We start from the raw sequence: 13,313 nt of genomic DNA, 5'->3' as shown, positions 1-13,313 counted from the left end.
ACCTACGCCCAAGTCAGTGCTCTGCTGCCTGGACCCAAACTCTGCATCCGTTCCTCTGGGACTCCATCTCCTGCCTGATCGGGCTGGGGGCTCTGCCTGGCTCCCGCCCTCCGGACCCTGAGCTCCCCCAACCAGCTCAAGCCTCATGGAGTGGGTGAGATCCCCCCCCCTGCTCTGTTTTCTTTTCTACCGCAGGGATTAACCGTTAATCATGTAACTGTTATGGTGCTTTAGGCTCCCTTGTGTAGTTATCACTAGTAGTCACTAAAGAACTTGTAGGGTTCAGCTGGTCGCTTCTCTCTCGCTCTGAACTTTACTCTTTTGTGGCTTTAGCTTCCCTATTCACTCTGCAACAACGCTTCTCGTACCTGAGCTACAGATCCCTGCAGCGCCCAAAATCCTGTGGGGTTTGCTCATCAAGGGGGAGAGAGAGAGATAGAGAGAGTGTGTGTGTGATGGTAGCTCCAATGGAAGGGGCCTTGCAGAAGGGAGATGTACAGCTCCGTATGAACACACACATGACACAAGCAGCACATTGATAGAATTACACCCCACCCCCGAAGACTAACCCTAATCAATGAATGTACCCCCGAGTAACGGGCACATCTGGTAACGGGGGGGTGGTGTTGTGTCTCCTTGGCAGGGGGTTGATGTGGGGTTGCATCTTGTTGGCATGGGGGAAACAGGCTGTACCATGATGGATTGGGGCGGGGGGGGAGTGTACCTCGTTGCAGTGGGGGGAGTGGGCTGTACCATTTCAGATGGGGGCTGTACCTCATTGAAGTGGGGGCTTTACCATGTCAGGTGGGGGGTGAGCTTTACCATGTTTACTATGTCATGTGGGGGGACAGGCCTTGTTAGAGTTGGGGGAGTGGGCCATACCATGTCGGGTGGCAGGGTGTACCTCGTTGGAGTGGGGGGGACCAGGCCATACCATGTCAGGTGCGGGGGGTGTACCTCATTGGAGTGGGGTGAGCAGGCCGTACCAAGTCGGGTGGGGGGTGTACCTTGTTGGAGTGTGGGGAGCGGGCCGTACCATGTTAGGTAGGGGGCATACCTCGTTGGAGTGGGGGGAACGGGCCGTACCATGTCGGGTGGGGGGGCATACCTCGTTGAAGTGGGGGGAACGGGCCGTACCATGTCGGGTGGAGGGGCATACCTCGTTGGAGTGGGTGCGGTTCTGGTGCTTGGCGCGGTCCGAGGCGTTGGAGAAGGCCTTGTTGCAGCCCTCGTGCTCGCAGACGTACGGCTTCTCACCCGTGTGCGACCGCAGGTGGGTCTTGAGGTTCTCCAGGCGCGAATAGGCCTTGTGACAGCCCTCGAACTGCGCGGAGAGCCGTGAGAGAGATGCCCACCCCCTGCCGCCCTGCGGGGCACCCAGAGCCCCCCCCAGGACATACCAGCCGACCCCACCCCCACTCTGACACCCCACCCCACCCCCGCACCCAGAGCACAGTCATGGATCCCCCGCCCCCCCGCAGGATCTGCACCCAGAGCCCCTTCCCAGTGCGGGAGACAGGGCTGCGCCCGACCCTTGGGAGAGGGGAATGGCACGCGGCTGTGTGGCCCACAGGGGGCACCGGCTGTGACCCAGCCGCAGGAGGGGGCCTGGTGCAGGGGAAGGGAATGGGACATGGGCAGGAGGCTGGCTGGCATGGGGGCGGGGCTCTGCGTGCAGGGGGGTTGTGTCCCACCCCCGCCCGGCTGACGTGTCTGGCCTGCGCCCGGCTCACACTCACCGTGCACTTGTGAGGCTTCTCGCCCGTGTGCCGCCGCATGTGCACCACCAGCATGTACTGCGCCTTGAAGGGCCGCTGCTCCCGCGAGCACTCCAGCCAGTGGCACACAAACTCCTTCTTCTCCCCGTGGATGTGCTCGTTGTTAATGTGCTGCGGGGGCGGAGCAGGGCGCGGGTCAGGGGGAGCTGCCAGCCCGCGGCCCCCAGGCCTCTGCAGAGACGGCTTCTGGGGCTGGCTCAGGGCACGGTGGTGATAGGCCGGGGGGTGCGGGTCGGGAGTGAGGGACACCAGGGGAGCTGTGGGGCAGGGGGGAGCCCAGGGCTGGGGCGGCAGGTCGGGAATGAGGGGCACCGGCAGAGCTGGGGGGAGCCCAGGGCTGGGCCAGCAGGGGCTGTGAGTCGGGGTTGATCCCGTGACGGCCTCGGGGAGGGGAGGGTCCGAGCCGGCGTCCACAACTCACGTGCACCAGCTGCTCCTGGGTGTCGAACTCTTTGGTGCACCCCTCCCAGTGGCAGTTGGTCTCGTACACGGCCTCCGCCTCCTGCTTCCCGTCCTCCTTCTCCAGCTCCTCCCGGGGCTCCAGCATCCCCAGCAGCGGGTCCTAGGGCAGGGAGGGCACCGCTGGCTCAGCCCACACACCCGCCAGCCGAGCAAGGCTGGGCCCTGGGGAGGGGGTCACCGGCGGGCAGCCCCCACCCCCCATGCTCATACCAGCAGTGCCCCCTGTGGGTGATGGGCGACATGGCCGGGTTGGGGTGTCTGGGCCCAGTGGGAGCTTGGGGTAGCCTCCTGCCGCCGGCCCCGGGTGCCCGCAGGCGACATGTGCAGCGAGCCCGGGGGCGGCTGCTGCGGCCGATGCTGGGGGGCTGGACTCCGGGCCTGGCTGGGGGGCGAGGGGGAGTCGGACCCTGCCCGTTACCTGCGTCCCCGTGGAGGCTGGGCTGGAGACGTCGCCCTCCGATCTCTCCTCCAGGCCGTTGGTGCCCAGGGCGGTGCCCAGGCTGGGCTCTGATTTCATCTGCATTGGGAGGGGGAGAGAAACCTGATGAGCTCGGGCAGAGGGGGGGCCCGTGGCGCTGCCGCTCCTGCCAGGATGGGGTACCACGGCTCCAGCCTGGCACCTTCCCCCCCCCCTTCGCTGGGGCTGGCGGGTGGGGCGGGGGGCCTGTCTCGTTAAACACCCCAGACTCCAGTGGGGATGGTTCTCAGCGCTGCCCCCCTGTGGCCATTGTGTGTCATGCGCTTGGTGCTCCTCCCGGGCGGGGGCCCCTTACCTGGCAATGCTTCGGTGTCCCGCGGGGCGGGGGATGGTGCAGGAACCCCGGCCGGCCAGGGAGGTGTTCATGGGAGCCACAGGGGGGAATGGGGGGGCCGAACGCTGCCCCTTGCCCCTTCGGGTGAGCCATGGGGCTTTGGAAACCCAGGGACGGGCTGAAAGTCAGAAGGAGAGTGAGTGTGACCCCCCCCGGAGGTGTCCCCCCCCATCCCAGACTGTGGGGAGGGGCCCATCACTCCCGGCCTTGGGCCTCCTGCCATGTGTACAGCGAGGCAGAGGGGCTCAGCCTGCCCCAGGCCCCCTCCCCGCACTTGGCAGAGACTCAGTCACTAACCTGCCCCCCCCCTTGCCCCTCCATGATGTCAGTCAGGATCGCTGACACATAGGGAAACTGAGGCACAGAGCGGCAAAGGGACTTAGCAAAGGTGACAAGATGGGTCAATGACAGAGCCGGGGATGGAACCTAGGAATCCTGGCTCTCAGCCCCCCTGCTCTAACCACTAGCCCCCACTGCCCTCCCAGGGCTGGGGAGAGAACCCAGGAGTCCTGGCTCCCAGCCTCCCTGCTCTAACCACTAGACCCCACTGCCCTCCCAGAGCTGGGGAGAGAACCCAGGAGTCCTGGCTCCCAGCCTCCCTGCTCTAACCACTAGCCCCCACTGCCCTCCCAGAGCTGGGGAGAGAACCCAGGAGTCCTGGCTCCCAGCCTCCCTGCTCTAACCACTAGACCCCACTGCCCTCCCAGAGCTGGGGAGAGAACCCAGGAGTCCTGGCTCCCAGCCTCCCTGCTCTAACCACTAGCCCCCACTGCCCTCCCAGAGACGGGGAGAGACCCAGGCTGCTCCAGCCTCGGAGAGTTGGACTGGACGGGCTGACAAAGCGCCTTTCGACTGCTCGGCTCAGGCCAGGCCAGCTCTGGGTCCCGCCGGCCCGGCGCCCACCTGATGGTGCCAATGGAGAGGTGCCCATAGGAGCCGCTGGCCGAGGCACAGCGTGAGTTGATGAAGGCCACCAGGGAGTTGGGCGAGGTGCGGATGACGGTCTGCAGGTCGATGCTGGCGTCGGACAGCGGCGAGATGGACAGCGCCCGCTTCTTGGTCAGCTTGGCCGCGCCGCGGGGTGTGGAGAACCGGGACCCTGGGCCGGGCAGAGACGGGGAACCGGGGCTGAGTGTGCGTTTGCCCGCTGGGCCCTGATGCCCCCTCCAGCCCCGTCGCCCGTCCCCCACAGGCGGTGCCGCTGGCATGAGCACAGAGCGGGCTGGGGCATCTACTGGCAACCCCTCCCCTTCGCCCAGCCCCCAAGGCCAGCCGGATCCCCCCGGGCACCGACCTACCGTCGGCATTCCCAGCATGCTCGCTGCCCGGCGCCAGCCCGTACCCATGATGACTGCCCATCAGGTTGGCCTGGTGGCACATGGGGAAGTCGCTCAGCCCTGGAAAGAAGTGGGGGAGAGAAGTGGGGGACGTTAGTCCTGGGCTGCCTCCGCCCCCACGACTCCAGGGCTTGGTGCTGGGGGCGGGGCGGGGCGGGGGATGGACGGACGGAGGGTGGGACAGGTGGAAGGGGGCGGGCCAGGGGATGGACGGACAGACGGCAGGACCGGTGGAAGGGGGCGGGGCGGGGGATGGATGGACGGAGGGTGGGACAGGTGGAAGGGGGCGGGGCGGGGGATGGACAGACGGAGGGTGGGACAGGTGGAAGGGGGCGGGGCGGGGCGGGGGATGGATGGAGGGTGGGGCAGGTGGAAGGGGGCGGGGCGGGGGATGGACGGACGGAGGGGGGGACAGGTGGAAGGGGCGGGGGATGGACGGACGGAGGGTGGGACAGGTGGAAGGGGGAGGGGCGGGGGATGGACAGACGGAGGGTGGGACAGGTGGAAGGGGGCGGGGCGGGGCGGGGGATGGACGGAGGGTGGCACAGGTGGAAGGGGGCAGAGGATGGATGGATGGAAGGTGGGACAGGTGGAATGGGGCTGGGCGGGGGATGGACAGACGGGGGGTGGCACAGGTGGAAGGGGGCGGGGCGGGGCGGGGGATGGACGGAGGGTGGGGCCGGTAGAAGGGGGCGGGGGATGGACAGACGGAGGGTGGCACAGGTGGAAGGGGGCGGGGGATGGACAGACGGAGGGTGGCACAGGTGGAAGGGGGCTGGGCGGGGGATGGACAGACGGAGGGTGGCACAGGTGGAAGGGGGCGGGGCGGGGGATGGACGGAGGGTGGGACCGGTGGAAGGGGGCGGGGGATGGACAGACGGAGGGTGGCACAGGTGGAAGGGGGCAGAGGATGGATGGATGGAGGGTGGGACCGGTGGAAGGGGGCGGGGGATGGACGGAGGGTGGGACAGGTGGAAGGGGGCGGGGCGGGGCGGGGGATGGACGGAGGGTGGCACAGGTGGAAGGGGGCAGAGGATGGATGGACGGAGGGTGGGACCGGTGGAAGGGGGCTGGGCGGGGGATGGACAGACGGAGGGTGGGACCTGTGGAAGGGGGCAGAGGATGGATGGACGGAGGGTGGGACAGGTGGAAGGGGGCGGGGGATGGACAGACGGAGGGTGGCACAGGTGGAAGGGGGCGGGGGATGGACAGACGGAGGGTGGCACAGGTGGAAGGGGGCAGAGGATGGACAGACGGAGGGTGGCACAGGTGGAAGGGGGCAGAGGATGGATGGATGGAAGGTGGGACCGGTGGAAGGGGGCTGGGCGGGGGATGGACAGACGGAGGGTGGGACCGGTGGAAGGGGGCGGGGGATGGACAGACCGAGGGTGGGACCCGTAAAGGGGCGCAGAGGGGGCGGGGGCCGCGGCCAGTCCCCGCAGATCCCCGTGTCGATGCCCCGGGATGCAGGGGCCGCGTGGCCGGGACTCACCGTCTGCTAGGCCGGGGCCAGGGCCGGGCGCGTGCCGGGGGCGCAGGTAGCAATGCTCCATGTAGCCGCTCCCAGGGGGGTTCCTGGGGTTGAACATGGTCCGTCGGGCCCCGGCCGTGCTCAGGGGCACATCTGCTCCGGGCGGGCGGGGGGAGCCGCCGACCCCCCAAGGGGCCAGGCCTGGGGGAGAGGAGGGCGGTCGTTGGTACCCTGCTGGGTAGCCATGGTCCCTGGGCCCGTGTGGCCCACCCCTGCCCAGCCCCTGGCACCCACTCCCCGCTGGCCCAGGGGTAGCCACACGCTGTTCCTGCAACGCCCCCCGTCTCCAGCAGAGGGAGCCATGGCTGCAGTGGGATTCTGGGCTGCCCATCCCCACGGCCTCTGACCCCAGCAGGGGGTGCCCAGCCCTCCCGCAGACGATGCCTCCTGCTGCCCACCTGCCTAGCCCCCATGGCCTGTGCCCCCTCACCCCTCGTCTGCACCCCAATCCCCCTCCTCCCAGGCAAGGGCAAAGCCTCCATCGCGGGATCTCTGGGGGGACCAGGTGCTGACGGGGGCAGCACCCCGGCAGGACCAGGAGAGTGGGTCCGGTGGGGGGGACCATCCTCTCCTCCCTGCCCCATCTCCAACAAGGTGACTTGCGCCCCCGCCCCGGGGTTAAACCCCCGACTCTCTCCTCCCTCCATCTGTCCCTCGGCTGTTCCCCAATGCTCTAGGGCCGGGGTCTCCCCCGAAGGCAGGACCCCTTTGCGGGCTCTGTGCCAGGCCTGCCCGCCAATCCTGGATGGGGCCAGTGTCTCACCACCAGCCCTGGTGCCAGGCTGCGGCTCGGGCCAACCCCAGAGCCCCTCTGCCCCCCAGACTGATGGGGCCTGGTTGGCGGGGCCACAGGGGCTGGGCACACCGGCTGAAGCAGGCACCGTGGGAGGATGGGGAAGGGGCTTGGGGGAACACATCCCCCCTCCCTGTCTCAGTCACCCCACGGCTCAGCTGTGGCCCCAGAGGCCACCACGGTCGACCCCCCAGCACCAGCCTGACCCCTGAGCAACCCATGGATGGAATTGACGCAGCCCCTCCCACCCTGCTGTCCCCATGCCAGTCCCAGTCCAGCGTGACTCCTGGCCCTGGGCTTTGCCACACCGGCCTGGCACGCCGCGCCCCCAGCCTGGGGGCTCTGCAGGAGGAGGTGTGGAAAATGCCCCCCCTCAGCCCCACCAGTCTCTTACAGGGCCCATCCCTCTGTCACAGTGTCAGTCTCATGGCCCCCGCGCCCCTTCCAGCGATGCCAGAGCCCCACGCAGCCTCTGCCGGACTGGGCTCCCCTGCTGCCCTCCTGCAATCAGCACAGGCCACGCCGAGACCCAGATCCACCCACACACAGATCTGCACCCACACACCCATCATCCCCCCCACCCAAACCCACACGCCTGCCCAGAGTAACCCCTAGACACACACACGGAAACACATGTGTGCAAATGCAGAAACACACGCCTGCAACTGGAGCCGTTGGACAAGTAAATGTCCGTGACCAGGCACACGGACCCGGAGACGCACTGACAAAGGCGCTCACCCACCCACAGGGCGTCTCAGCCTTGTGCTCTGAGTCTGATTCACGTGCCCCTGCTCTGCTCGGGTGCATGGAAAGGGGGGGGCTTGCAGAGATAGGGCAGCGCCCCAATGGGGAGGCCAGCTCGGTGGCCGTACCCACAGTCTCCTGCACCCACCCCCCCATCTCCCACCTCTGCACTCCCTCTGCTAACCCTCCTTCGGCCCAGGCACCGGTGCTGAGCTCCAGAGCCCGGCCCGGTCCGGATCGGCTCCCCGGGGCGCCTGGCCGTGGTGCTGGGCCCGGCACGGTCCGGATCGGCTCCCTGTGGCGCCTGGCCCTGGTGCCGGGCCCGGCACGGTCCGGATCGGCTCCCCGTGGCGCCTGGCCGTGTGCCAGGCCCGGCACGATCCGGATCGGCTCCCCGGGGCGCCTGGCCGTGGTGCCGGGCCCGGCACGGTCCGGATCGGCTCCCCAGGGCGCCTGGCCGTGGTGCCGGGCCCGGCACGGTCCGGATCGGCTTCCCACGGTGCCAGGCCTGGCATGGTGCAGTTGGGATCCCAGTGGCACCTGGCCATGGTGCCAGGTCCACGATCCCCGAGGAGGCAAAGCCGCACTGTGGCCGGTTCCCCCACGACCGCCCAGGCGCTGACTTCCTGGCACGCGAGGCCTGGTCTGAAAGTGCTGAGCTGCTGGCAGGAATCCAGCTGCGCTGCGCTGCCCTCCCCGAACCCGGCTCCTGACCCCCGCGGGCTTTACAGGACGTCTGTAAGAACTTGCCCCCCTCGCCAGGGGAGAGCCGGGGTGGCCAGGGCGGAAGGCAGCCCCGGCCTGGGAAAGGGAAGAGCCAGGAGTGAGATAAAACCAGGCGAGCAGGCCCAGGATGCCCCCCAATACAGGGCCAGCCCTTGCCCCAGGCCCCAGCCGGGCGAGAGAGATTTCTGCGGCGGTGCAGCCCAGCGAGCCAGGCCGCGCCGGGGGCTGCAGGCTCCGGGTCCCGCGCCTGGCCCCGCGTTCCTGCTTTCCCAGCCAGCCCGGGGCCAGCCGTCGAGGTGGGTGTTCTGGGCGTTTGTTATGACTTGGAAGCCGATAATGGCCGAGCTCCTGGCCAGCCCGCTCCCAGGCCCGCTCGGGCTGTGTGTGTGTGTGTGGGGGGGTTGTTTTGACATCGCGCAGAGCGGGGTTTGCTTTGGGGCTGGGCCAGGCGGTGGCACAGTGAGGCGTATGCTCCGGCCCCGGTGCGCTCCCCCCGGCCCGAACGCCACGGCTGCGGCACGGGTCAATTACCAGCCATTTCTGCTGACGGGCGAGTCTGCTCACGGGACATGTCCCAGGCAGCTGCTCCAGGGCGGCGGGCGGGGTGTGTGTGTCTCCCCTCCACTCCGGCACAGCGAGACCTCCCCAGCCTGGCCTCCATGTTCCCCCCGAACCGTTGTCACGCGCCAGATTGAACCTCACACCCTAGAGGGGAATCTCCCATCCGGTGCGAGCTGTGCAGGGGCTAGGACACACGGCTCGGCCTGCAATGGAATCCCCAAGCACAAGGGCAGAGGTGCCCCCCCGATGGCCCCTCTGGCACCCGGCTGTGACCGCAGGGTGTGAGCACGTCTGCCCAGCAGGGCCCCGCTGCCCCCAACAGGCTGGAGGGTGGATCCTACATGTTTCCGCGACCCCCAGCGACCCCCGTTGCACAAGCGTGGGGCAGATGAGCCAGCCGAGCACAGGTTGGGAGGGGGGCCCAGGGCCAGCAGCTGGTCTGACCCACTGCCCGGGAGAGGAAAGGTGAGAGCGGGTCCTCGCTCCCCAAACCCGCCTGGATCTGCCCCCCCACACACCTCCCTGGTCTTCCCCCCAGAAGAGCAGGTTCTTGGAGCTGCTGGCTCCCGCTGGGCTGGTCCTGGCCACAAGCCAAGCTGGGTACATTCCCCAGCCCCAGGCCCACTGTGCGCCCCCCCGACCCCTTCTCCCCTCGTACGTGTGTGGGGCAAATCATCTGTTTATCCTCCGCTGGCTGGGGCGTTCACAGCGTCCCAGGCCGAGCGTTTCAAGTGCGTCCAAGAAACGCCTGGGGCCGCCCTCCTGGCAGGGGCAGACAGATCTGGGTGTGTGTGGGGTGGGGAGGATGGGGGGGCTGGGGGGAAGCAGGCGGGGGGATGGGAAGGGGACTTCGCAGCTGGCAGCCAGCTGGTGACGGAAAGAGCAACTTCTCTGCTGCACAATAACCGAGTCTGTTTGATTGGGGGGGGAGGATTTTTTCACACAGCCCCCCCCGATCTCTTCCCCACACCCCATTAGTCAGCATCAGACATTGCGGGGTGGGGGGGAGGACGGGACCGTCTGGGTCGTTGCAAAATAAAACGAGCAAAAGAGGCCATTTGTGGGGCCTCCAGACAGCCTGAGTGCCCGCTGGGCGCCCCCCCAATGCAGAGCTCCTCGCTGGGTGCCCCCCCAATGCAGAGCGCCCCCACTGTGCAGGGACGCCAGGGGGGGCAAGTGGGGCAATTTGCCCCAGGCCCCACAGGGGCCCCCATGAGAATATAGTATTCTATAGTATTGTAACTTTTTTTTATGGAAGGGGCCCCCAAAATTGCTTTGCCCCAGGCCCCCTGAATCCTTTGGGCAGCCCTGCCGCTGTGCGCCCCCTGCAGGGCAAAGTGCCCGCTGGGTGCCCCCCCCACGCAGAGCCCCCACTGGGTGCCCCCCCAATGCAGAGCGCCCCCACTGGGTGCCCCCTGCAGGACAGAGTGCCCCAGAATGCCTGCTTGGTGCTCCTGGGGCAGCACCCCCCACCTTGGCCCCCAGGCAGAGCAGCCCCCCCATGTCCCATTCCCCACCTCCCCGAGCTCACCAAGCCCTCGCCCTGGGGCCAGATCCGAGCTAACATCCTTGAGGCAAAAGCCCCGTCCCTCTCCTGAGCCTCAGCTCCAGCCAGTCTGCATCGTGGGGAGCCCCCGGCCGGTCCCCAGGACCAACTGACTTCACAACCCCAGGGACCAGCCCCCCCCATGGGGCGAGGGCAGCCCCCCCCCCCCCAAGTTGCAAGCAGGGCTTCTGACGTGTGGCTTTGGTAATGAAAAACAATCCAACTCCATCAAAACGCCTCACCGAGAAGGGCCCCCAACCCCACCTGCTGCCCCGGACCACGGCCCCCAGGCACCACTGGCAGGGCTGTATGGGAAGGTGCCAGGCCCACAGAGCTGCCAGGCTCATTTAAGCAAGGGTGGGAGGGGAAACTGAGGCAGAGCTGGGCTGCAATTCCAGGTCTCCCAAATCCCAGTTCAGTGTCTGACCCAGCGGCTGCTTCTCTCTGCTTCCTAGCTATTAATGGCTGAAGACGCACAGGCAGGGACATGTGTCAGCACACGCGTGTGCACACATGTGTAAACATACAAAACACGTGTGCACGCTCTCACACACAAACACAGAGGCACACACGTGCACAGAGGCTCAGACGCACATACACGCACACACACAGATTGGGACCATTCATGCCTGTTTCCAAAGGGGGGAAACTGAGGCACGGCGGGGGGGTCTCTCCTCTCCGGCAGGGCGAGCACCCCGTGGCCCGGCACTTGGCAGCCCCTTCCCCGTGTCTGGCCCACCCGGGCGTGGGGCCCTGCCCGGGAGCGGAGCTGGGCCGCGACAGGCCGCGAAATGAGAACAAGCTGGAGTGTGGGGGCGGCGGGGGGGGGGGGGGGGGCGCTGTCTGTGTGTGGCATTCGGCGTCGGCGCCCTCAGCTCCTTCCAGCCTCTCCCTGGAGAGCGGGGGGGGCTCACCCCCAAAAGGGGGGGCAGGGCCCCGCGGCCTGCTGGGAAGAAGAAGGGTTTGGTTTGCAATGGGGGGGGGGCGGATTCTCACGCCTCAGTTCCCCCTTTGAGTGCTCGTCTGGGGGCTTTGTCTGCGTGTCACCAGGGAAGAATGGGGCGGGGGGAGGGCAGGGGTGTGAAACCAGAGGGGGGGGAGTGGAAGAAGAGGGGGCTGCTGGGGGCATGAAAGGTTCTTTGGGGGGGCAAAGGCAGGAGGGTGGGAGCAGGGACCATGGGGGTGGTACACACAGAGATGGGGCACATGGCAAGGCTGGGGGGGGTCATGAAATGGGAAGGGGGGACGGGAAAGCAGGAGGGAGGAATAGTAACATTTCCCTGAGGGAGAGGTTCGGAGGGGGGGCTGGGGCAGAGAAAGGGGCGCACACTCGTCACACCCCCTCCCCACCAGCTGGGGGAGCTGCCCAGAGGGGGGGGCACAAGGCTCTGGGATGTTGGGAGCCCTGGGGACCCCCCCCCCGAAGGAGGGTCGAGAGTTTGCAGGCCCAGCTCTCAAAAGTTTGTCTAGTAATTGAGTCGATCGCTGCTCCACCTCCTCTGCTTCCCCAGCCAGCCCCCGCCCGCGCCCGGCCCTATTGTCCGGTACAAAGTAAAATGGGGGCCGGGGGGGGGGGCTAAGACCCACAGCTGGTGGCCATGGGTCCCATCCCGCTGGGCAGCTAAAGGCCTCAGGGTGTGAACCCCCCCGAGCCCTAACCCCCGCTGTGGACCCAGCTCCTGCCGCTCGGGGTGGTTTTCCGATCCACATCTATGGGCCGGGTCACCGTGGCCCCACGTCGTACATCCAGGGCTCTGGCTGTGTGGCGCCCCCTGGCATCGCACAGAACCCCTGAAACGGTCGCATGAGTGGGGAGGCAGCAGGAGAGCTGGGGATAGAACCCAGGAGTCCTGACCTCCAGTCCCGCACCCCCTGCTTTAACCCAGTCGACCCTGCCCCTCTCCCAGAGCAGAACCCAGGAATCCTGACCCCCAAGCTGGATTCCCCCTGTTGCAATCCCCATTCACAGCGTTTAGGGTCAGAAGGGCCCCTGGGATGATCTCCTCTGCCCCCCGGCCTGGACAAGCTGCCCCGCACTCTGGCCCGCGGTGCGTCCCGTCCCTGGGCAGGGCAGAGCCCAGGGCTGGGCACCACCATTTGTGCCCGAGGCTGGCCGGAAGTGGCGCGAGGGGCTCCGTGGCCTTCCCTGGGTCCAGGCACTCAGAGCGAGGGGCCCTGCCCACCGGACACTCAAGGCTCCGCTAATGTTCAGTGCCCCCCAGCGAGGCTTCCAGCCCTTCCTATGGGGCACCATCTCCCCCCCGCCCCAGCCCCAAACGCTCCCGCTCACCTGCACCTATTTATCAGTGCTCGGGGCAGGCCTGCGGAGGCCCCTGCATGGCCCTCATCGCCATGAGCACCTGACAACACCCCATCGTACAGATGGGGACACTGAGGCACGGGGTAGTGCAGGGAGGAGGACCGGGGTCTAGGGCCCTACTCACTGGGCCAGCCTTCCCTCTCCAGCCCCATGCCCACACCTGTGCCTGGGGGGGGGGCGCGTCTGGGCTGGAGGAGAGTTGCTGATGTTATGTCTCTGGGTACCCCCCCCCGGTGCTGGCTGGGGCCCTCCCGCGACTACCCCCCAGCTGCCCCCTCGCTGGCTCCAGGTCAAGGCTTGCGTGCTGAGTGCATCCCATCAGCCTGCGTCATCCCCCCGCTCGCCACCCCCCCCGCTGCCTCCAGCTGCAGAGCCCCATGGATCCAGGGCCAGGGCACCGCTGTGCTGGGGGGCCAGGGACCCAGAGCTGGGGAGGAGGGGGCACCACAGCCAGAGTGGGGTGCGGCGCGGCACGGGCACCCCGCTGTGCCAGGTGGAATGGGGGGCTCGGCCCCAGCAGTGGGAATGGGGCACGGCCAAGCTGGGGGGCTGGGTGGCACTGCCAGGCTGGGGGGCTGTGACGAGGTCCTGGTCTCATGAGGCTGGGACTTCCGGCCCAGTGGTCGGAGCCCCTGGGATGGGGCTGGCAAGGGGGGGTGGCTGGGGACATGACAGGCAGGAGATGGGCTCCCGTGTGCTGGAG

General features: G+C 67.6%; 1 protein-coding gene across 1 annotated transcript in view; it reads right to left on the bottom strand.

The window, feature by feature from the left end:
* Window positions 1-13,313, bottom strand: part of GLI1 (GLI family zinc finger 1) — a 38,635-nt gene that overhangs the window by 7,686 nt on the left and 17,636 nt on the right. The window contains exons 2-9 of the mRNA XM_054012203.1: window positions 5,882-6,061; window positions 4,351-4,449; window positions 3,956-4,151; window positions 3,014-3,170; window positions 2,659-2,757; window positions 2,200-2,340; window positions 1,740-1,889; window positions 1,160-1,324 (exon numbers count right to left, since the gene is read on the bottom strand). Coding sequence (XP_053868178.1) covers window positions 1,160-1,324; window positions 1,740-1,889; window positions 2,200-2,340; window positions 2,659-2,757; window positions 3,014-3,170; window positions 3,956-4,151; window positions 4,351-4,449; window positions 5,882-5,978 — 1,104 coding nt within the window. The 5' untranslated portion in view covers window positions 5,979-6,061. The remainder of the gene's footprint in view (window positions 1-1,159; window positions 1,325-1,739; window positions 1,890-2,199; window positions 2,341-2,658; window positions 2,758-3,013; window positions 3,171-3,955; window positions 4,152-4,350; window positions 4,450-5,881; window positions 6,062-13,313) is intronic.

This window comes from Malaclemys terrapin, chromosome 23 (genome assembly GCF_027887155.1).
Source record: "Malaclemys terrapin pileata isolate rMalTer1 chromosome 23, rMalTer1.hap1, whole genome shotgun sequence".
NCBI classification, from domain to species: domain Eukaryota; kingdom Metazoa; phylum Chordata; order Testudines; family Emydidae; genus Malaclemys; species Malaclemys terrapin.
The sequence above is the reverse complement of the archived record's forward strand: the minus strand, read 5'-3'. Positions and strand labels throughout refer to the sequence as shown.